The 24,204-nt window shown below is 46.5% G+C and overlaps 1 protein-coding gene and 1 long non-coding RNA gene across 4 annotated transcripts in view; one reads left to right on the forward strand and one right to left on the reverse strand.

The window, feature by feature from the left end:
- Nucleotides 1–24,204, forward strand: part of CD4 (CD4 molecule) — a 33,536-nt gene that overhangs the window by 6,652 nt on the left and 2,680 nt on the right. The window contains exons 2-8 of one of the 3 annotated variants that reach the window (XM_015430302.4): nt 43–221; nt 4,282–4,397; nt 4,517–4,681; nt 20,173–20,331; nt 20,790–21,023; nt 22,088–22,435; nt 23,156–23,356. In XM_015430302.4, coding sequence (XP_015285788.1) covers nt 4,349–4,397; nt 4,517–4,681; nt 20,173–20,331; nt 20,790–21,023; nt 22,088–22,435; nt 23,156–23,356 — 1,156 coding nt within the window. In that variant the 5' untranslated portion in view covers nt 43–221; nt 4,282–4,348. Of the gene's footprint in view, nt 1–42; nt 222–3,041; nt 3,237–4,281; nt 4,398–4,516; nt 4,682–20,172; nt 20,332–20,789; nt 21,024–22,087; nt 22,436–23,155; nt 23,357–24,204 lie in introns of all 3 variants that reach the window. The other 2 variants (XM_045364655.3, XM_005569956.5) reach the window with 2 other exon arrangements.
- On the reverse strand, nt 13,042–20,281 carry LOC135966147 (uncharacterized). The gene is made up of 2 exons (XR_010579262.2): nt 20,029–20,281; nt 13,042–14,220 (listed from the first exon to the last, which is right to left on the reverse strand). It is a non-coding gene; the product is annotated as an uncharacterized lncRNA (long non-coding RNA).

Here is a 24,204-nt window from a genome sequence, read left to right on the forward strand (position 1 = left end):
GGTGGCCACACAGCTGGCTAGACTGTCATCTCTGTCCTCAAGGGGCTCAAGCTGGTGGAGGAGAGTTGAGAAACCAAATCACTACACACAAGGTAGAAGGTGGAACGCACCCAGGAGCATGTCAACGGGGTGCTGTGGGACTTCAGGGTAGGCAGATCGTCACCAAACTTCAATGACAAAGGTGCCACTGGGGGAAAGAAGGACCAAGCTTGGAAGACAGAGTAAGTCTGGAGGCAGGATCCTGTCTCACCAGCAGGGGCCAGGTGCAGGCTGACCCCTTCCCCAGGCAGTCACCTCTCTGAGCTCGCTTTATATCCTGGGCCTGGATTCAAAGACACTTGAGCCCTGCTCCAACCCTCCTTTGAGGTGCTATCTCGGAGCCCTTTCTATAATCCCTGCTCCAATCCCATGTCATCTGGTCCCCAGTTACCACATCAAGCTTCCGAAAGCTCTACATAGACCATGTCACATCTCTGCTCAAAAATCAGCAGTGGGTCCCATCACCTCCAGGACAAAGTTCCAGCTCTTCGACCTGCCTGTCAATATTTGCAATCATGACCTGCAAAAATTAGCTGGGTGTTGTCATGAAAGGATCACTTGAGCCCAGGAGTTCCAGGCTGCAATGACCTATGATTGCACCACTGCGCTCTGGCCTGGGTGACAGAGTGGATCTAAACTAAAAATAAAAAGATTTACAGTCAAGCCCCAAATGCTTTTCCCATACCTTCTTCCACCATCTCCTCCCTGAGCCCTCTCTTTCCCCCAAAGCCTCCTCGCACATCCCTACCACCTTCGCACACCTCAGAATGGGGATGCCTCTCCCCTTTCCTTTCCATCTAACTTACGGTTTTCAAACTTGAGCGTGATCAGGTCACCTGGAGATTTATGAAAACCCAGATGACCAGACCCACCCCTAGTTTCTGATTCAGCAAGTCTAGGGTAGGGCCGAGGATTTACATTTCTAACAAGTTCCCAGGTCATGTTGCCGCTGCTGCTGATCCAGGACTTTGGGAATCGTTCCTCTAACCTACAGCTGTCCATTCCCCAGGGTCCATTCAGAGCCTCTGTGCCCTGCCCCCTCCACCCCCAGTCTCACTTGTCTGCCAAACACACAGGAATCTCTTCTTCATCCAAACCCTGGACCAACGCCTTCTGCTTGGCCCACTCAGAGGCCTTGTAGGGTTGGTCTGAAATTGGACAGAGAAATGGTCCTCTGCTCTTTCTCCCCTGACCTCTCTGAAAGGGGCCTGCCCTCCACACCTGTGGGTATTTCTTGCAAGGTGGAGACTGAGAGACTGAGAAAAGAAATAAGACACAGAGACAAAGTATAGAGGAAGAAAATGGGGCCCAGGGGACCAGCACTCAGCAAGTGAGGACCTGCACTGGTGCTGGTCTCTGAGTTCCCTCAGTATTTATTGATCACTATCTTTACTATGTCGGCAAGGGGAATGTGGTGGGGCTCTAGGGTGAAGGTGAGGAGAGGGTCAGCAGAAAAACATGTGGGCAAAGACTCTGTGTCATAAATAAGTTTAAGGAAAGGTGCTGTGCCTGGATGTGCATATAGGCTAGATTTATGTTTAACTTTACACAAACATCTCAGTACAGTAAAGAGTAACAGAGTAGTGTTGCTGCCATGATGTATCTCCTCCAGCCATAAGGCAGTTTTCTCCTCTCTCAAAATGGAATGTATGATCGGTTTTACACCGAGTCATTCCATTCCCAGGGACGCGCAGGACACAGATACCTTCCTCTTATCTCAACCGCATAGAGGCCTTCCTCTTTCACTAATCCTCCTCAGCGCAGACCCTTTACAGCTGTGGGGCTGCGGGGCTGTAAGGTCTTTCCCTTCCCGTGGGGCCATATCTCAGGCTGTCTCAGGGGGGAAATCCTGGACAATACCCAGGCTTTCTCGGGCAGGGGTTCCTGCAGCTTTCCACAGTGCATTGTGTCTCTGGTTAATAGAGAATGGAGAATGGCAATGACTTTCACCAAGCATACTGCCTGCAAGAACTTTTTTTTTTTTTTTGAGATGGAGTCTTGCTGTCACCCAGGCTGGAGTGCAGTGGCGTGCTCTCAGCTCGCTGCAAGCTCCGCCTCCCGAGTTCACGCCATTCTCCTGCCTCAGCCTCCCGAGTAGCTGGGACTACAGGCGCCCGCCACCTCGCCCGGCTAGTTTTTTGTATTTTTTAGTAGAGACAGGGTTTCACCGTGTTAGCCAGGATGGTCTCGATTTCCTGACCTCGTGATCTGCCCGCCTCGGCCTCCCAAAGTGCTGGGTTTACAGGTGTGAGCCACCGCGCCCGGCCTGCAAGAACTTTTTTAAAGCACATCTTGCACAGCCCTAGATCCATTAAACCTTGATTCAATATAGCACATGTTTTTGTGAGCACAGGTTTGGGACAAAAGTTGCAGATTAATAGCATCTCAAAGCAGAACAATTTTTCTTAGTACAGATCAAAACGGAGTTTCTTATGTCTTCTTTTTTTTTTTTTTTTCCCCCGAGACGGAGTTTTGCTCTTGTTGCCCAGACTGTACTGCAATGACACAATCTCAGCTCACAGTAACCTCTGCCTCCCGGGTTCAAGCAATTCTCCCGCCTCAGCCTCCCTGGTAGCTGGGATTACAGGCGTGTGCCACCGCGCCTGGCTAATTCTGTATTTTTAGTAGAGCCGGGGTTTCTCCATGTTGGTCAGGCTGTCATGAACTCCTAACCTCAGGTGATCTGCCTGCCTCGGCCTCCCAAAATGCTGGGATTACAGGTGTGAGCCACCGCAGCCGGTCAATGTCTTTCTTTTTCTACACAGACACAGTAACAATCTGATCTCTCTTTCTTTTCCCCACACCTCTCACACTATATCAGGCCCCAATCCTTGGGAATGTCACCTTAGAACTGTCCCACACATTCCCACAGCCACTTGGCTCAGGCCCTTTGTTCACCAGGATGGTTGCAGTCCTGCCTTTGGTGCCTCACCTCCTCCAGTTCTTTCACTCAGCAGCTTCAGGGGTCCACGTGGCAAATCTAATCACCTTCTTCTCTATAGAAAATCCTCTGCTGGCTCTCTAGTGCCCAGGATCCAGTCGCAGCATCTCAGCACAGCCTTCAAGCATTTCCACGTCCTGGCCTGGCTCCATGGTCTCCCCACCAATTTGTCACCTTCTCCGTGCATCCTTTTCTGATCCCCTCTTCACTCATCCCAGCAAAGAACCCCCTCCTGGCCTGAGCATAGCATTTCGTGGTGTGTATCTCCGAGCATCCAGTTAGGAGTGTGCAAGTTTAGTTTGTTACCAACTGATGTTGTGAAGTCCCACAACCATCATTTGTTGGTGCCACAAACAAAGAATTGGACATGACACACACAAATAGCAAAACAGCAAAAAGTTTATTAAGCACGGTACAATCCACTATGGATCGAGGATGACCAGCGAATGGTGTCAGTTATGGTTTGTTATACTTCATGCCTTTTCTATGTGTCTTTTTCTCTTCTTCCTCAAGCTGCCTAATCTTTAGCTGGCATGTGCCTTTTGATTGACAGGTGAGTTGCTCAGTTTCTTGGCCTCTGTGTGCTTGTGTGTCACCTCCTTCCCATAATTTTAAGTACATGCATGATATGCACTCTGAACCTTAAGTAGCCAATTACTATATGGGGTCATTTTAAGGATATCTTCTTTTCTCTGGAGTACATGTGCTTTTTTTTTTTTTTTTTTTTGAGGAGTCTCGTTCTGTCCTCCAGGCTAGAGTGCAGTGGCACAATCTCGGCTCACTGCAACCTCCACCTCCCTGGTTCAAGTGATTCTCCTGCCTCAGCCTCCTGAGTACCTGAGACTACAGGTGTATGCCACCATGCCCGGCTCATTTTTGTATTTTTAGTAGAGTCAGGGTTTCACCATGTTGGCCAGGCTGATCTTGAACTCCTGACCTCAAGTGATCCACCCACCTTGGACTCCCAAAGTGCTGGGATTACAAGCATGAGCCACTGCACCCAGCCCAGTACATGCCCATCTCTTAGGAGCTCCTCCTTACTGGTTTGGTTTGGATCTAGCCAGCCATGGGGCTCCTTATTCACTTATTTATCTTACTTCTGTTTTTGCTCACTTCCTTCTTTCTCTTGCTTGTGCTCCTACTCATTCCTTCCTTAATCCAACCTCCAATTCCCTCTGCTGTTCTCCTACCTCAAGTTCACTGGGCTGGCTGCAAGGGTCCTGAGGGAGAGGTTGCATATGGCCCCTGTATACTCCAGGTCAAATAAATGTTTGCTGACTAATGATTGGTATTTCCCTCAGGCCCTGCCATTTTTGCAGGCTCAGGTCCCTACTGGCTCAAGCCCCTGCCTCCCTCAGCAAGGCCACAATGAACCGGGGAATCCCTTTTAGGCACTTGCTTCTGGTGCTGCAACTGGGTAAGTTCTCAGACCTGGGGTCTCAATGCAGATGGCGTGGGAGGAAAGGCAAAGGTGGAGGATGGGGTAGAGGGGGACAGCGGCAGCATTGGGACCTGACTCCTTTCTTTTCCACCCAGCGCTACTCCCAGCAGTCACCCAGGGAAAGAAAGTGGTGCTGGGCAAGAAAGGGGATACAGTGGAACTGACCTGTAATGCTTCGCAGAAGAAGAACACACAATTCCACTGGAAAAACTCCAACCAGATAAAGATTCTGGGAATTCAGGGCTCCTTCTTAACTAAAGGTAGGGCTCCCTGGCCCCCCATCCAGGGAGGAAAACACACTATGGATTGAAAGCCTTTGGTGTCTGAGATCTGCTCTTAGTTAAACTTTGGGATCCCAGAGGGCTGGGGTTGACAGAAACTCAGTGGCATTCTTGTCCAGAGTTTCCCTACACCAACTGCTGGTGGCCCAGGGAAAGGCTTTTGGTGGTATGTTAATTTGAATATTTTAATATTCATGAACTTATTTTAGTGAGTTTTACAACAATCACTACCACTTAACACCCATGATTTCTTGAGTATTGTTGCTACAGACCCATGTAGATAATATTTTGCACAGTGACTCATATCTGTAATCCTAGCACTGTGGGAGGCCGAGGCTGGAGGATTGCTTGAGTCCAGGAGTTCAAGACCACCCTGAGAAACATAGTGAGACTCTGTCTCTACAAAAAAAAAAAAAAAAAAAAAAAAAAAAAAAATATATATATATATATATATATATATATAGAGAGAGAGAGAGAGAGAGAGAGAGAGAGAGAGAGAGACAAGGTCTGGTTCTATCACCCAAGCTCCATTGCAGTGGTGTGATCTCGGCTCGCTGCAATCTCCACCTCCCAGGCTCAAGTCATCCTCCCACCTCAGCCTCACAAGTAGTTGGGACTACAGGCATGCACCACCGTGCCTGGCTAATTTTTGTATTTTTTGTAGAAACAGGGTTTCACCATGTTGGCCAGGCTGGTCTCGAACTCATGAGCTCAAGTGATCCACTAACCTTGGCCTCTCAGAGTGCTGGGATTACATGCCGAGCCAAAAAAATTTTTTTAATTAAAAAAAAAAGGCTAGCTGTAGTGGCTCACACCTGTAATCCCAGCACTTTGGGAGGTTGAGGTGGGCAGATCACCGCAGGTCAGGAGTTCAAGACCAGCCTGGCCAACATGGTGAAACCTGGTCTCTACTAAAAATACAAAAATTAGCCGGGCGTGGTGGTGCAGGCCTGTATTCCCAGCTACTCAGGAGGCTGAGGCAGGAGAATCACTTGAACCTGGGAGGCAAAGGCTGAAGTGAGCTGAGATTGCACCATTGCACTCCAGCCTGGGTGACAGAGCAAGACTCTATTTCAAAAAAAAAAAAAAAATTGCAGAATTATTATTATTATTTTATTTATTTATTTATTTATTTGAGACGGAGTCTCATTCTGTCGCCCAGGCTGGAGTGCAGTAGCGTGATCTTGGCTCACTGCAACCTCTGTCTCCCGGGTTCAAGCGATTCTCCTGCCTCAGCCTCCTAAGTCGCTGGGACTACAGGCATGTGCCACCATGCCTGGCTAATTTTTTGTACTTTTAGTAGAAACAGGGTTTCACTGTGTTAGTCAGGCTGGTCTTGATCTCCTGACCTCATGATCCACCCGCCTTGGCCTGCCAAAGTGCTGGGATTACAGGCGTGAGTCACTGTGCCTGGCCCAGAATTTTTTTTTCTACTTTTTTTTTTTTTTTTGAGGCAAACTCTCGATCTGTTGCCCAGGCTGGAGTGCAGTGGGCATGATCTTGGCTCACTGCAAGCTCTGTCTCCCGGGTTAAAGCCATTCTCCTGCCTCAGCTTCCTGAGTAGCTGGGACTACAGGCGTGTGCCACCATGCCTAATTTGTGTATTTTTAGTAGTGACAGGGTTTGATCATATTGGCCAGGTTGGTCTCGAACTCCTCACCTCAAGTGATTCGCCTGCCTTAGCCTTCCACAGTGCTGGAATTATAGGCATGAGCTACTGCACTCGGCCTTTTCTCCTGATTTAAAGTATTATATGCTCATCACAAAATATTTGGTCAACGAAGGAAAGAACATGGAAGAAAATCAAATGCATGCATACTTCTACCACTCAGAGATATCCTCTGCTAACATTTTGATTTATTTTCATCCAATGTTTCTTTTTTTTTTTTTCCTTTTTGAGACAGGGTCTTACTCTGTTGCCCAGGCTGGAGTGCAGTGGCATGACCACAACACATTGCAGGCTCAAGTTATCCTCCCACGTCAGCCTTCCCGGGAGCTGGGACTACAGGTGCACGCCACCATGTTCACCTAATTTTTAATTTTTTGTAGAGATGAGATTTCACCATGTTGCTCAGGCTGGTCTTGAATTCCTAGGCTCAAGTGATCCCATTTTGGTCTCCCAAAGTGCTGGGAAAATAGGTATAAGCCACTGCATGTGGCCTATTTTCTTCCACTCTTGGTCAGTGTGGATAATATTATATATATAATTATGTAAATGATATCATACTGTATATACCTGTTATCCTACTCCTTCCTTAAGCTATACCATAATGAGACTATCAATTATTAGACTAACTTTTTTTTTTTTTGAGACGGAGTCTTGCTCTGTCACCCAGGCTGGAGTGCAATGGCACGATCTCAGCTCACTGCAACCTCTGCCTCCCAAGTTCAAGCAATTCTCCTGCCTCAACCTCCCAAGTAGCTGGAACTACAGGCATGCACCACCACGCCCAGCTAATTTTTGTATTTTTTTAGTTTAGTCTCTTAGGAATGCCATAGCAAAATACCATGGACTGGGTGGTTTAAACAACAGAAATTTATTTATCACAATTCTGATTTCAGGATGCTAGCATGGTCAGATTATGAGGGATCTCTTCCTAGTTTGCAGGCAGTTGCCTTCTTGCTGTGTCCTCACATGGCAGAGAGAAACAGAAGAAAACTTTCTCTTTTTTTGAGATGGAGTTTCGCTCTGTTGCCCAGGCTGGAGTGCAGTGGCCCGATCTTGGCTCACTGCAATCTCTGCTTCCTGGGTTCAAGCAATTCTCCTGCCTCAGCCTCCCGAGTAGCTGGGTTTACAGGCACTTGCCACCGCACTCGGCTAATTTTTTTGTATTTTTAGTAGAAACGAGGTTTCACCATGTTGGCCAGGGTACTCTAGAGCTCCTGACCTCAAGTGATCCTCCTGCCTCAGTCTCCCAAAGTGCTGGGATTACAGGCATGAGCCACCGCACTCGGCCTCCTTGTGTGTGTGCGTGTTTTTATGTGTTTTTTTTTTTCTCAGACAGAGCCTCACTCGTATTGCCCAGGCTGGAGTGCAATGGCATGATCTCAGCTCACTGCAACCTTCACCTACCAGGTTCAAGTGATTCTCCTGCCTCAGCTTCCCAAGTAGCTGGGATTATAGTGCCTGCTACCACACCCAGCCAATTTTTGTGTTTTTAGTAGAGTCGGGGTTTCGCTCTGTTGGTCCGGCCAGCCTTGACCTCCTGACCTCAGATGATCCATCTACCTCAGCCTCCCAAAGTGCTGGGATTACAGGCATGAGCCACCACGACCGGTGAGAAAGAAAGCTTTTTGATGTCTTTTCCTATAAGGACACTAATCCCATCATGATGGCCCCATTCTCATAACCTCATCTAAACTGAATTACCTCCCAAGGGCCATATATCAAAATATCATCACACTGAGGGTGAGGGCTTCAACATGTGAATTTGTGGGGGACTCAATTTGGTCCATGGTATTCTGCACTGCCCCCTCAAATTTGTGTCCTTATTACATGAAAAATGCATTCATTCCATCTCAATAGCCTCCAAAGTCTTAACTCATTCCAGCATCAACTCCAAAGTCTAATGTCCAAAGTTTCATCTACATAGCATCTAAGTCAGGGCTTGGTGGCATGCACCCGTAGTTCCATCTACTCAGGAAGCTGAAGTGGAGGATCATTTGAGCCTAGAAGTTCGAGACCAGCTCGGTCAACATTGTGAAACTTGTCTCTAAAAAACAAAATCAATAAATAAATGGAATTTTAAAATGTCATCTAAATCAGGTATGGGTGAGACTTGAGATACGGTTCATCCTGAGGCAAAATTTCTTTCCAGCTGTGAACCTGTGAAACCAGGCAAGTTATGTGTATCTAAAACACAATGGTATACAGGCATAGGATAGATGTTCTCATTCCAAAAGGCTCACTGGGATGGCAGTGTTATCTCCATGGTTCTCCACACCATTTTCACAATTTTGCTGTAAATCTAAAACTGTTCTTAAGAAGTTTGTTACAAAAAGATATCCAAATAACCCCCAGGAAGGCAGGAAAAAGAAACAAGAAAACAAAAAAAGCAGAAAACAAAAATAAAATGACAGATTCAAGCCCTAACATATCAATAATTACAGTCAATGTAAATGGTCTAATACATCTATTAAAATACAAAAATCGATAGAATGAATTAAAAAGCACAATTCAACAATATGCAGTTTATAAGAAACTCACTTCAAAAATAATGATATAGGGCAGGCCGCGGTGGCTCATGCCTTTAATCCCAGCACTGTGGGAGGGTGAGGCTGGCAGGTCACTTGAGGTCAGGAGTTCGAGACCAGCCTGGCCAACACGGTGAAAACCTGTCTCTACTAAAAATACAAAAAAAAAAAAAAAAAATTAGCCAGATGTGGTGGTACATGCCTGTAATCCCAGCTACTCAGGAGGCTGAGGTGGGAGAATCACTTGAACCCGGGAGGTGGAGGCCGCAGTGAGCTATTGTACCACTGCACACCAGCCTGGGTGACAGAGCAAGGCCCTGTCTCAAGAAAAACAAACAGGTTGGGTGAGGTAGCTGACACCTGTAATCCCAGCATTTTGGGAGGCTGAGGCAGGCAGATCACTTGAAATCAGGAGTTCGAGACCAGCCTGGCCAACATGGTGAAACACTATCTCTGCAAAAAATACAAAAATTAGCTGGATGTGATGGTGTGAGCCTGTAATCCTAGCTACTCAGGAGACTGAGGCACAAGAATCATTTGAATCCAGGAGGTGGAGATTGCAGTGAGCCAAGATTGTGCCACTGCACTCTAGCCTGGGCAACACAGCAAGACTTTGTCTCAAAAAAAAAAAAAAAAAGGAAAAACAAACAAACCAATAATAAATTTAAAAAATAGGCCAGACACGGTAGCTCACGCCTGTAATCCCAGCACTCTGGGAGGCAAGGTGGGCAGATCATGAAGTCAGGAGTTTGAGACCAGCCTGGCCAACATGGTGAAACCTCGTCTCTACCAAAAATACAAAAATTAACCAGGCATGGTGGTAGGCGCCTGTAATCCCAGCTATTCAGGAGGCTGAGGTAGGAGAATTGCTTGAACCCAGGAGGTGGAGGTTGTGGTGAGTTGAGACCGCGCCATTGCTCGCTCTGAGTGACAGAGTGAGACTCCGTCTCAAAAAATAAATAAATAAAACAAAAATAAATAAATAAATAAAGACCAGGTGCTGTGGCTCATGCCTGTAATTCCAGCACTTTGGGAGGCCGAGGCAGGCAGATCATGAGGTCACGAGATGGAGACCATCCTGGCTAACACGGTGAAACCCTGCCTCTACTAAAAATACAAAAAGCCGGCTGTGGTGGTATGCACCTATAGTCCCAGCTACTTGGGAGGCTGAGGCAGGAGAATCGCTTGAACCTAGGAGGCAGAGGTTGCAGTGAGATGAGATCGCGCCACTGCACTCCAGCCTAGGCGACAGAGCAAGACTCTGTCTCGAAATTAGTTAATTAAATAAAAAGCACCCCAAAAAAACCCCAAAAGACCCACCCTACTACAACTGACATTATATTTAATGGTGAGAAACTGAATTCTTTCTCCCTAAGAGCAGAGATAAGACAAAGATGTCTGCTCTTACTACTCTTATTCAACATGGTACTGCAATCCCTTGCCGGTGCAATAAGGCAAGAAAATGAAATAAAAGGAAAACTTGTCAGAAAGGAAGAAATAAAACTGTTCCTATTTGTGGATGACATGATTACATAGAAAATCTCAAAGAATCTACAAAAAAACCTCTTAGAATTAATAAATGAATTCATCAAAGTTGCAGAATATAAGATAAACATACAAAAATCTATTGTATTTCTATATATTAGAAAGGAATACGTGTACATAGAAATTAAAGCTACAATACCATTTATAATTGCTCAAAAAGGCGAGGCATGGTGGCTCACACCTGTACGTCCTGCACTTTGGGAGGCCAAGGTGGGAGGATTGCTTAAGCCCAGGAGTTCAAGACCAGCCCAGGCAACATAGTAAGACCCTGTCTCTACAAAAAGTAAAAAATTAGCTGAGCATAGCCGGGCATGGTGGCTCACACCTGTAATCCCAGCACTTTGGGAGGCCAAGGTGGGTGGATCACGCGGTCAGGAGATCGAGACCATCTTGGCTAACACAGTGAAACCCCTTCTCTACTAAAAACACAAAAAATTAGTTAGGCGCGGTGGCAGGCACCTGTAGACCCAGCTCCTCAGGAAGCTGAGGCAGGAGAATGGCATGAACCTGGGAGGTAAAGCTGGCAGTGAGCTGAGATTGCGCCACTGCACTTCAGCCTGGGTGACAGAGTGAGACTCCGTCTCAAAAAAAAAAAAATTAGCTAAGCATAATGGTGTATGCCTGTAGTCCCAGCTACTGGGGAGGCTGAGGTGGGAGGATTGCTTGAGCCTGGGAGGTCAAGGCTGCAGTGAGCCATGATCACACCACTGCTTTCCAGCCTAGGTAACAGAGCAATACCCTATCTAAAAAAAAAAAAAAAAAAAAAAAAAAGAAAAGAAAAGAAAAAAGAAAGAAAGAAAGAGAAAAAAAATACTTAGGTGTAAATCTAAAAAACATGCATAGGGCCGGGTGCAGTGGCTCATGCCTGCAATCAAAGCACTTTGGGAAGCTGAGGCTGGTGGATCACTTGAAGTCAGGAGTTTGAGACCAGTCTGGCCAACATGGTGAAACCCTGTCTCTACTAAAAATGCAAAAATTAGGCAGGTGTTGTGGCGCATGCCTGTAATCCCAACTACTTTGGAGGCTGAGGCAGGAGAATTGCGTGAACCCTGGAGGCAGAAGTTGCAGTGAGCCAAGATAGAGTCACTGCACTCCAGCCTGGGCAATAGAGTAAGAGTCTGTCTCAAAAAAACAAAAACAAACAAGCAAAAAAAACCAAAAACAAAAACAAAAAACAAAGATATTGAATTTATATGCTAAAAACTACACAATGCCGATTAAAGAAGTCAAAGAAGACCTAAATATATGGAGAGACATACTATACTCATGGATTGATGGACTGGAAGACTTAACATAAGAAAAATATCAATTTTCCCGAAATCTATATACAGGTTTCATCCAATTCCTATAAAAATACCAGCAAGATTTTTTATAGATATAAACAAGTTGGCCAGGTGTAATGGCTTACACCTATAATCCTAGCACTTTGGGAGGCTGAGGTGGGAGGATCGCTTGAGCCCAGGTGTTCAAGACTGCAGTGAGCTATGATTGTGTCACTGCATTCCAGCTGGCACTCCAGCCTAAGTGACAAAGGGAGACCCTGTCTCAAAAACAAAAGCAAAATAATTTTGCTCTGCAAAAAGGGGCTGGGCACGGTGGCTCACTGCTGTAATCCCAGCACTTTGGGCAGCTGAGGTGGGTTCATCACTTCAGCTCAGAAGTTTGGCACCAGCCTGGGCAACATGATGAAACCCTGTCTCTACAAAAAATAAATAAATAAAAGTATATATATATATTATTTATTTATATATTATATATTTTATATATTATATATTTTTATATATTTATATTTAATATTTTAAATTAAATATATGTTTATATATCAAATATATTTATATACTTTATATTTTTGTTTTTATTAAATTTATTAAATATAAATATTATATATAAATACATAAATATATTTCTGTATTTATATTTAATATTTAATATATTTATATATTTTGTATATTATATTATATATATAAAATATATTTATAGCTGGGTTTGGTGGAGTGCACCTGTATTCCCAGTGACACAGGAGGCTGAGGTGGGAGGATCACTGAGCCAGGGAGGCAGAGGTTGCAGTGAGCCAAGATGTTGCCTGGTTGCCCGGGCAACAGAGTGAGACCCAATCTCAAATAAGAAGAAGAATAAGAAAAGACAGTTTACAGAATATAAGAAAATATATCCATAATCCACATACTCAACAAAGGACTGGTATCCAGAATATGATAAACAACTCTCAAAACTCAAAACCAAAAAAACGATTCAATTAGAAAACAGGCCCAAAAGGACATACAGTTGGCAAATAAGCACATGAAAAGCTGTTCAACATCATTAATCATTAGGGATATGTACATTAAAACCACAATAGGCTATCACTAAACCTATCAGAATGGCTAAAATTAAAAATTGGAACACCACCAAATGCTGATGAGGATGTGGAGAAACGGGGTCATTCTTCCAATATTGGTGGGAGACTAAAATGGCATAGCCACTCTGGAAAACAGTTTGATAGTTTCTTATAAAACAAAACATGCAACAACCCAGCAATTGCACTCCTAGGCATTTATCCCAGAGCAGTGAAGACTTACGCTCACACAAAAAGCTGTACACAAATGTTTATAGTAGCTTTATTCACGGTAGCCAACAAGTAGAAACAATCTAGATGTCCTTCAACTGGGGAATGATTATATCCATACCACGAAATACTTTTCAGCAATAAAAAGGATGAATTACAGTACACACCACAACCTGGATGAATCTCCAGGGACTTATGCTGAGTGAAAAAAAGCCAATCTCGAAAGGTAATATGCTGTATTAATCCATTTATATAACATTCTTAAAATAACTAATTATAGAAATGGAGAACAGATGAGTGATTGCCAGGGTTTAAGGGGCTCAGGGATGGGGAGGGGAAGGGGATGGCTACAAAAAGCAACAACCTTTATGGAGCTGGAAATGTTCTGTATCCTGATCGTGTCGATGTCAGCATCCTGGTTGTGATATAGTACTACAGTTTTGCAAGATATTACCATTAGGGTAAACTGGATAGAGGGTACATAGGGTTTCTCTTTATTACTTCTTAAAACTGCAAGTGAATCTACATTTATGTCAAAACAATAAGTTTAATTTAATGCCAGGTGTGATGGCTCACATCTGTAATCTCAGCACTTTGGGAGGCTGAGATGGATGGATGGCTTGACGCCAGGAGTTCGAGACCAGCCTGGCCAACATGGCGAACCCGGTCTCTACTAAAAACACAAAAATTAGCTGGATGTGGTGGCACATGCCTGTAGTCCCAGCTACTCGGGAGGCTGAGGCAGGAGAATTGCTTGAACCCAGGAGGTAGAGGTTGCAGTGAGCCGAGATCACACCACTGCACTGTAGCTTGGGCAACAGAGTGAGGCTCTTTCTCAAAAAAAAAAAGAAAGAAAGAAAGAAAGAAAGCAGGTAGGGCCAGGAAAGTGTTGAGTCTGTATAATTTTTGTAGTTCAAATAACTAACCTAAAAAGTGAAGATTGGCCAGGCGCAGTGGCTCACGCCTGTAATCCCAGCACTTTGGGAGGCCAAGGCGGGCGGATCACAAGGTCAGGAGATCGAGACCACTCTGGCTAACACGGTGAAAGCCCGTCTCTACTAAAAATACAAAAAATTAGCTGGGCTTGGTGGCACCCGCTTGTAGTCGCAGCTACTTGGGAGGCTGAGTCAGAAGAATCACTTGAACACAGGAGATGAAGGTTGCAGTGAGCCGAGATCACACTATTGCACTCCAGCCTGGGTGACAGAGTGAGATTCTGTCTCAAAAAAAAAAAAGTGAAGATTATCTTTTTTTTTTTAATTTTTCTTCTTTTCCTTCCCTACTTTGTGAGATAATTTTCTTCTTTTTAAAAAGTCGAGAGCTTACTTCTCTAAATAAAGATTATCTTAAAACAACTTAGAAATGTATATTGTTAGTATTTTCTATTTCATTATAAGTTATTTGTAAATATTGGTTTTGGTGCTAACCTAGAATTCCATCAAATTAATTGTCCTCTAATATACAGCCATTATCATTTTGTCTAACATTGTATCTTATTAACAATGCTATAAGTATTATTTTTGTACCTAAATTATGGTTTCCATTTTAAAATTATTGTTTTAAAGATAAAGTTCCAGAAATGAAATTAAGGATATGAACTTTTTGAGCACACCTTGTCAGCACTGAGTTGTATTATATAAAACTTTTTTGGGGGGGCAATTTTATAATTGAAAAATATATCATTGTTTTAATTTGCATTTCTTTCACTGCCTATGAGATTAAAACAATGCTCTACTTTCTAAAAACTCTTAAGTCTTTTGTGTTGATGCTTTTGTTCTGTTTCTATGGATCTCATCTTCCTTCAGAACAGCTCCCCTTCCCAACTTCCTGATTTCTAACAATAACAGTATCACCCCCAATTTCTGAAACACAGAGTCATGTTTTTTGTTTTGTTTTGTTTTGAGATGGAGTTTCACTCTTGCTGTCCAGGCTGGAGTGCAATGGTGCGATCTTGGCTCACCGCAACCTCTTCCTCCCAGGTTTGAACGATTCTCCTGCCTCAGGCTCCCAAGCAGCTAGGATTACAGGCATGCGCCACCATGCCCGGCTAATTTTTATATTTTTAGTAGAGACAGGGTTTCTCAATGTTGAGGCTGGTCTCGAACTCCTGACCTCAGGTGATCCGCCTGCCTCCGCCTTCCAAAGTGCTGGGATTATAGGTGTGAGCCACCGCGCCTGGCCACAGAGTCATGTTTTTTTCTCTACTTCAATCCCTGTTTCCCATCATCATCAACTATGACCATTCCTTGCTTTGAAAGTATTTTGGGCCGGGCATGATGGCTCCTACCTGTTGTAATCCTAGCACTTTGGGAGGCTGAGGCAGCTGGATCACTTGACCTCAGGATTTCAAGACCAGCCTGGGCAACATGGTGATACCCCACTTGTACAAAAAATACAAAAGTTAATGGGGAGTGGTGGCACAGGCTTGTAGTCCCAGTTACTTGGGGGACTGAGGTGGGAGGATCGCTTGAGCCCACAAGGTAGATGTTGCAGTGAGCCGTGATTGCACCACTGCACTCCAGCCTGGGTGACACAGTGAGACCCTGTCTCAAAAAAAAAAAAAAAAGGTTCTAATTTCATCCTCTTCTTTGTTCCCATGGGAATACCACCATCACCAGCCAAGCCCCACATACCTCCCACCTGGATTACAGTGAGCTTCCGGGTAATGGATTACAGTGAGCTTCCGGGTAATTTGGTCTGCCACTAGTCTCACCTACTCACCTACTTGGATTTCCCTTCCTCCTGCTGCAGCATTGCCTTCCAAAGTCATGCTTTGCACATGCCACGTCTTAGCTCATTAGACTAAGCCTATAAGCCTCTGCAGGACCTTCACCATCTCGGGGCCACTGCTCACAGTTTCCCAGCGGAAACCTCTGCACCCAGGAGGTTTCCCCACAGTTTGCCTGTGCTGCCTCTCTGGAGCTTTCCCCCTTCCTGTAATGTCCTTGCTGCTCCCCATCTCCTCTAGTCTATTGCCTATGCCTTTTTTTTTTTTTTTTCCTTTTTTTGAGACGGAGTCTCTCTCTCCTCCAGGCTGGTGTGCAGTGGCGTGATCTTGGCTCACCACAACCTTCATCTCCCAGGTTCAAGGGATTCTCCTGCCTCAGCCTCCCGAGTAACTGGAATTACAGGCGTGCATCACCATTCCTGGCTAATTTTTCTATTTTTAGTAAAGACTGGGTTTCACCATGGTGGCCAGGCTGGTCTTGAACTCCTGACCTCAGGTGATCTGCCTGCCTCGGCCTCCCAAAGTGCTGGGATTACAGGCGTGAGCCACCGCACCTGGCCACAGGTCTATACCTCTTTTAAGTCTTCATTCAATACTGGTTGTCCCATGAATTTGTCCCAGACTCACTCATATGCTTAGACCTTTCCTATTATCTTGCTGTAGCTTTTTCAAAGTATGGGACAGCATGGACAAGCAGGCCATGGTTTTCCTTTTAAGAGAAGCAAGGAGGCAGAGTTATTTTAGGAGGAGGCTTATACATTTCATTTTGAACCAATCGCGTTTGGGGTGATAGCAGGATATTAACATAAATTTATTACTTGGACCATTGGAAATGTGTGCCTAGAATTGAGGAGAGAGGTCAGGGCTGGCAGTAACAACTTGGCCACCGTCTGCAGACCTGACTGGGGATGCGGTGGAATTGAGAATGTCTGTAGAAATGAGGAAGAGGACCAAAGACAGTCTGGGACAACACCTAAATGTAGCTGTCAGAGCAAAAGTTCAAGATGATGAAAAACGAATCATTCTTAGAAATGGAGGAGAGGAGCAAAAGAAGCGGAGCAAAGTGGGGCGGAATCAGAGTAGGCCACGCTTCTAAGAAGTTTGGTAAAGGAATTGTGAAAGGAATGTAGTTGAATTTCAGGGTAAGCTGGGGAATTAAAGCAGTGTGTAGATCCAGGGAAACAGCAAGTAGGGCAGGAACCACTGAAGGAACAAATAAAGGGGGAGGCTGGGTCCGGGTTGTCTTGAGTAGGGACATCTAAAAAAAAGAAAGAGTGAAACTGAAGGTGTGGGGTGGATTGGGTGCCTGCCGTGCCCCGGGGAAGCTTGGGGCAACTGTGTGCCGAGGCTGTGAGGTTGTCTGGAAGAGGCTCCTGGACAGTGAGAGCTGAGCAGTGGGGAAGAGGACTGTGTGGTCTGGAAGAGGAGAGAAAGGAGAGTGAGCGGCTGAATGGGTATCCAGGCTCCCACACCAAGGCAGAAAGAGGGAGAGGGCCTAGGCATCTCAGGGAGGCAGAGGTAGTGCCAAGCAGGCTGAGAGGCTTTAGTCTTAGCCACTTTTGCCCCATTCCTCCAAATATACATTCTAAGTAAAAACAAAGCAATGCAGAACTGTTTGCTATGTAAATTTAGATTCTAAAGCCCTGTTCTATAGAGATTCTGGAGCTGCCACCGCACCCAGAAAACGGACAGCTAAAGAGAAAACTTCCCTTGGTGATGGGTATTAGATTTTACAAGAAGAGGCCAAAGGAGACACATACTTATGCCTGAAGAACTTTCCAGAGATAGCATTGCATAGTGAAACAGCCTGAATTATTTTTATTTTTAAAAACATTTTTTATTTTTATTTTTTTCTGAGGTAGAGTCTCACTCTGTCACCCAGGCTGGAGTGCAGTGGCGTGATCTCGGCTCACTGCAATCTCCGCCTCCCGGGTTCAAGCAACTCTCCTGCCTCAGCCTCCCAAGTAGCTGGGATTACAGGCACGCGTCACCATGTGCCAGCTAATTTTTTTTTTTTCTAGTTTTAGTAGAGATGGGGTTTCACCATGTTGGCCAGGCTGGTCTTGAACTCGTCACCGCAAGTGATCCACTGCCTTGGCCCCCCAAAGTGCTGGGATTTCAGGCATGAGCCACTGCACCCGGCCAAAAATTTCTTTTCTTTAAGATGAGGCCTCTGTTGCCCAGGCTGGAGTGCAGTGTCACAATCATAGCTCACTGTGACTTTGGACTCCTGGGCTCAAGCAATCCTCCTGCCTCAGCCTCTCAAGTAGCTGGGATTACAGGCACCCACTCCCAGCTAATTCTTTTAAAATAATTGTTTTTAGAGATGAGGGTGTCTATTTGCTGCCCAGGTTGGTCCCAGACTCCTGACAGGCTGCATTTTAATCCTAGCTCCACCACTTAGGGGAGTCAAAATTCAAAACGCAGAAAAGGGCATATACGCTGGGCGCAGGGGCTTACACCTGCAATCCCAGCAATTTGGGAGACTGAGGTGGGCGGGTTGCTTGAGGTCAGGAGTTCAAGACCAGCCTGGGCAATGTGGGAAAACTTGTCTCTGCTAAAAATACAAAAATTAGCCAGATGTGGTGGTGCACACCTGTAATCCCAGCTACTCCGAAGGTTGAGGCAGGAGAATCCCTTGAACTCAGGAGGCAGAGGTTACAGTGAGCAGAGATCCAACACTCAACTCCATAAAAACAAACAAACAAACAAAAAGAAAGCAGGCTGGGTGTGGTGGCTCACTAATCCCAGCACTTTGGGAGGCCAAGGTGAGCGGATCACCTGAGGTTGAGCATTCGAGACCAGCCTGACCAACAAGGAGAAACTCTGTCTCTACTAAAAATACAAAATTAGCTGGGCTTGGTTGCACATGCCTGTAATCCCAGCTACTCGGGAGACAGAAGCAGGAGAAGTGCTTGAACCTGGGAGGCGGAGGTTGCAGTGAGCCAAGATCGTGCCATTGCACTCCAGCTTGGGCAACAAGAGCGAAACTCCATCTCAAAAAAAAAAAAAAAAAAAAAAAGCAAAGGGCATATAGTGAAAAGCTTTCTTCCTACACATGAGTATTCACTTCCTCTTCCTAGAGGCAACCAAGGTTATCTGTGTGTGTGTGTGTGTGTGTGTGTGTGTGTGTGTGTGTGTGTTTTGAGACAGTCTCACTCTGTCACCCAGGCTGGAGTGCATTGGTTCGATCTCACTGCAAACTCTGCCTCCCAGTCTCAAGCGATGCTTGTGCCTCAGCCTCCCAGTTTTTTTTTCTTTTTTTTTCTTTTTAAACAGGGTCTCATTCTGTCGCCCAGGGCGGAGTGCAGTGGCACGATCATAGCTCACTGCAGCCTCGACCTCCCGGGTCAGGTGATCCTCCCACCTCAGCCTCCGGTGTAGCTGGGGCTACTGGTATGCACCACCACACCCAGTTAATTTTTCTTAGTCTCGTTCTGTCACCCAGACTGGAGTGCATTGGTGCCATCTCATTTGTTTCACAGCAACCTTTGACTTCTGGGCTCAAGCGATCCTCCCACCTCAGCCTCCTAAGGCGGCTAATTAAAAAAAATTTTTTTTTTTAGAGATGGGGTTTCGCCATGTTGCCCAGGCGGATCTCGAACTCCTGGGCTCAAACAATCCTTCCACCTCGATCTTTCAAAGAGCTGGGATGAGAGATTTCCACCATGCCTGGCCTCAGTTTCTTTCTTTTTTAATTTTTTTTTAGACGTTATAACTCTTTTTAATGGCCTCATTTTGTTATGTTTAATTCGAGAAATATTCTTTTCATATACAAAGAATATATTTTCTCTCCCTTTAAAAACAAATAGTAGACTGTTTAATACCTTGCTTTATTCAGTTAGTGATGTTTCTTAGATACGGTTCCAAATCAGTATACAAAGCACTTCCTCTTCCTCTCTTCCGGCTACATAGCAATCCACTGAATGGGTGAGCTATGAGCTATTTAACCTATTCTTTATTGATGGACATTTCGCTTTGTATATACATTTGTAATTCTGATATATAGTACAAATCACCCTCCAAAGAAATTGTACTGGTTTCTTCTCCTACAATGTGTGAGAGTTGGGTAATTACTTAATCTCAGTGTGTGAGTCTCAGTTTCTCTATCTGTAAAATAAGCAAAACAGTGTTGACAATATCTATTTCTTGGAATTATTGTGGAGATTACTGAGATGATGCATGTAAAGTATTTGGCATGTAGGAGTTGGTGCTCTCCAAATAAGGATATGATTTTATTTGTATTTGTGAGCCACTGTCCCAGCCAGGTAAATGGATATGATGAGACCTCCTTACCAGACTGGGTTTCTCTGATTAGAATGAGGAGCAGATGTTGCAGGAAATTAGCAATTGAGATCAGAAGAGCTGTGGGCATTCTCTTGCCAGAGGTGCCATGTCTCCAAGGCACCTCAGCCTCTCCCATTTGTCTTCTGCTCCCAGGTCCATCCAAGCTGAGCGATCGTGCTGACTCAAGAAAAAGCCTTTGGGACCAAGGATGCTTTTCCATGATCATCAAGAATCTTAAGATAGAAGACTCAGATACTTACATCTGTGAAGTGGAGAACAAGAAGGAGGAGGTGGAATTGCTGGTGTTCGGATGTGAGTGGGGCAGGTGGGGACGAGGATACCTCCTGGCTGGTTCTCTTCCCCACTACTCCCACCCCTGCACCAAATCCAGCCTGAGCTGGTGATACCGCAGCAGCCCCAAGAGGACCAGGCTATCAAACTGGCCTCCGAATCTCTTCAAAGCCCTTTTGATTAGGTGGGGGATGGTGGTGGGCGGAGGAGGGAAGAGGCCTTGGGAAAAGGAAAGAAAAGGGAAGGAAGCAAGGGAAGGAGAGAGAGAGACTGGGGAAGAGAGGATGAGGGGAGAGGAGGAAAGAAGAGAGAGAGGAGGGGAGAGGGAAACCCTGTCTTGGCTGGGGGTGGGCAGCTGGGTGCTGGGAGGAAGGAGATGTTGGGATGGAGATAATGGAGAGATGTTCTTGGTTTCCTGTCCTCTGCCCTTCTCCTTGGGGATGGTATGTGTGTGACACAGCTGGCCTTTCCCTCCACAGTGACTGCCAACTCTGACACCCACCTGCTTGAGGGGCAAAGCCTGACCCTGACCTTGGAGAGCCCCCCTGGTAGTAGCCCCTCAGTGAAATGTAGGAGTCCAGGGGGTAAAAACATACAGGGGGGGAGGACCCTCTCTGTGCCTCAGCTGGAGCGCCAGGATAGTGGCACCTGGACATGCACCGTCTCGCAGGACCAGAAGACGGTGGAGTTCAAAATAGACATCGTGGTGCTAGGTAAGGGAAGCCCCTCTGCCCGCAGTCTCCTCCCTGCCCCGGAGGCTGACAGCCCCTCCCTCTGCTCTCACTTCCCTGCTTCTGGGTCTGGTGCTGGGAGGTCAGGAGTAGAGAAGGCTAGGTCCCCTAGAGCTGAGGCCATTCTTGAAGGACTCACTGGGACCCTCATTATCAGGGGGCTGATTGACAGCCACCCCTCAGTGTGGTGGACATGGAGAAAGGAAGGGCTGGGGAAGGTAAGGATGCTAGAGGCCCCAGTCTCCTCTGGAGGCCCCAAAGGATGAATGTCAGGGCGTTTACTTTCTTTGTTGCCTCAGCTCCCCACCCCTACCAAGTTGGCAAATCCACTTACTCACGGACACTAACACCAGCAAGCCGACCCTGATGATGTTCTATGTTGTACCTCTGGACCCCTGAGTCAGGCCACTGTGGAGAGACCGAGGTCCTACCCCAGATCCTGTCCCCTGGGTGCTTATGGGACATAAGGTAGTGTAGTGTGCCAGTTTAGTGCATGGACCCTGGTTGAAATCCTGGTTCTGCCACAACCATGTGACCTTGGGTGAGTTACTGAACCTCTCTGCACCTTGGTTTCAGCCTCTGTGAAATGGGGATGATGTTAACTGCCATAGTGCCTACCTTGTATTAAGTTGAGGACTGATACACGCAAGGCACTAAAAATGGTGCCTGGCACAGAGTAAGCCCTAGTTAAAGTTAAGTGTTCGTTCTTATTTTGTGAAGGGTGATGAGTTATGGCTCTAAGGAGTGGAGGCCAAATGGCTTCTGTGGTCCAGGAATCCTGAGGACAGCAAGGATCCCCTGTGGCTGGGCTGTTCTGTGATGGCTTCTGGGAGGAGAGAGGTGGTCTGCTATAGGAAAATGCTGGGTGGAAGAGGGGAGAGAAGGCTGGAGAGGTAGGAAGGAACTGAAGCATCTGAAATGACAAGGTGGGTGTCTGTTCTCATCGGGTCCCCTTCCATCTCCCTGCTGCCCCCGCATGCCGACCCCACTCGTGCAGTCTCATCTTCCTATCTCCTCACTCGGGGTCTCTCCCTTCCCACCTCCAGCTTTCCAGAAGGCCTCCAGCACAGTCTATAAGAAAGAGGGGGAACAGGTGGAGTTCTCCTTCCCACTCGCCTTTACACTTGAAAAGCTGACGGGCAGTGGCGAGCTGTGGTGGCAGGCGGAGAGGGCCTCCTCCTCCAAGTCTTGGATTACCTTCGACCTGAAGAACAAGGAAGTGTCTGTAAAACGGGTTACCCAGGACCCCAAGCTCCAGATGGGCAAGAAGCTCCCGCTCCACCTCACCCTGCCCCAGGCCTTGCCTCAGTATGCTGGCTCTGGAAACCTCACGCTGGCCCTTGAAGCGAAAACAGGAAAGTTGCATCAGGAAGTGAACCTCGTGGTGATGAGAGGTGAGGGGCCAGGCCAGGGAGGGGCAGGCAGGGGAAGGAGGTGGAGGGCCCTGGCCCAGGGCTCCCTCTGAGGCAAGCCAGGCCCCAAGAGGGGATGCCTAGGCCCTGGTTACCTGGATGAAGTAAGGGAGGGCCCTTTGGGTTTGGGGCTGGTTTTGAGCTGAGACATCTATGAGCCGGGGTGGGGCTGGCTTCACTGAAGATCCGCAAACCACTTGGGCTAAGAACCGGGGTTCCCGTTCTGCCTGTGACCAACCCTTTGTGACCCTGACTAAGCCCCCTCCCACTTCAGGCCTGCTTCCTGACCTGTCTAATAAAGATAATGAAATCTGCTCTCTGTAGGATAGTAATGATGATAATGTCTAGCTCCAAGTTGAGTTTCTGGCTTCCTTATCTCCTTATCATCATAACAACTCCACAAATAATAATGGCTAACACTTAATGCTCAGCACCGGCCGGGCCACATCCAGACACTACATGTATGTCTGCTTTTACTACTGTCCGCAGGTTGTTCAGTCCCTTGCCCAAAGGCACTCAGCTGCTAAGCAGCGGAGCTGGGATTCAAATCCAATACCACTGGACCCCAAACGCTGTTTTTCCTCATACGACTGCATGAAAATCTGCTCTAAAAGGCTAAAAGAAGGCCGCCCATATACAGTATCATTTTAATTGTTCCACTGAATCTCAGGCTTTCAATCTCAGCCTCTCATTCCTCTGCAGCCACTCAGTTCCAGGAAAATTTGACCTGTGAAGTGTGGGGACCCACCTCCCCTAAGCTGACGCTGAGCTTGAAACTGGAGAACAAGGGGACAACGGTCTCGAAGCAGGCGAAGGCGGTGTGGGTGCTGAACCCTGAGGCGGGGATGTGGCAGTGTCTGCTGAGTGACTCGGGACAGGTCCTGCTAGAATCCAACATCAAGGGTGAGGACCCAGGTTCCATGGCCTCTGCCTCCTGAGCTACAGGGCCTTCCTGTGGTTGGCAGAGACCACCCAGAGTCCCAGCCTCCCAATGCCTGAGTTGGGGGGTTATGGGGATGGTGTCCTGGAGGCATAGAAGTGATGAGGTGAGGTGGGTTGTGGTCCTGGGCTCTAGGCTGCCAATTGTTGTTCTACAAGTTCCGACTCCCTCAGGTCTACAGCCTAGGAATGGGGTCCACCTGACCAAAAGCCCTCCTCCCTGGCTCCTGGCTTTTCTCCAAATCCAGACACACATACACACACACTCACACATGCACTCACACACACATGCACTCACATGTACTCACATAAACTCTCACACACCCACACACACATCACTCACACACTCGCACACACTCATACACACACTACACACATCCACACTCTCACACCTACACACACACATCTACTCACATACATGCACTCACACATACTCTCACACACTCGTACACTCACACACACGTACTCACACAGACTCATACACACACGCACACACACTCACATGTACACACATGCACACATGCACATTCACGCATGCATACACATTCACACATGCACACACATGCACACACTCTTACACATTCACACACATACTCTCACCCACGCACACTCACACCCACTCTCATACATGCACACTCACACACTCTCATACACTCACATACATTCATATGCACACGTGCACACACACACATGCATGCACACATTCACACACATGCACTCACATGCACACATTCACGCACACATCCTCACACACATGCACACACGCACGCATGCACATACACACACACACATTCACACACATCACACACACG

This window comes from Macaca fascicularis, chromosome 11 (assembly GCF_037993035.2).
Source record: "Macaca fascicularis isolate 582-1 chromosome 11, T2T-MFA8v1.1".
Lineage (NCBI taxonomy): Eukaryota > Metazoa > Chordata > Mammalia > Primates > Cercopithecidae > Macaca > Macaca fascicularis.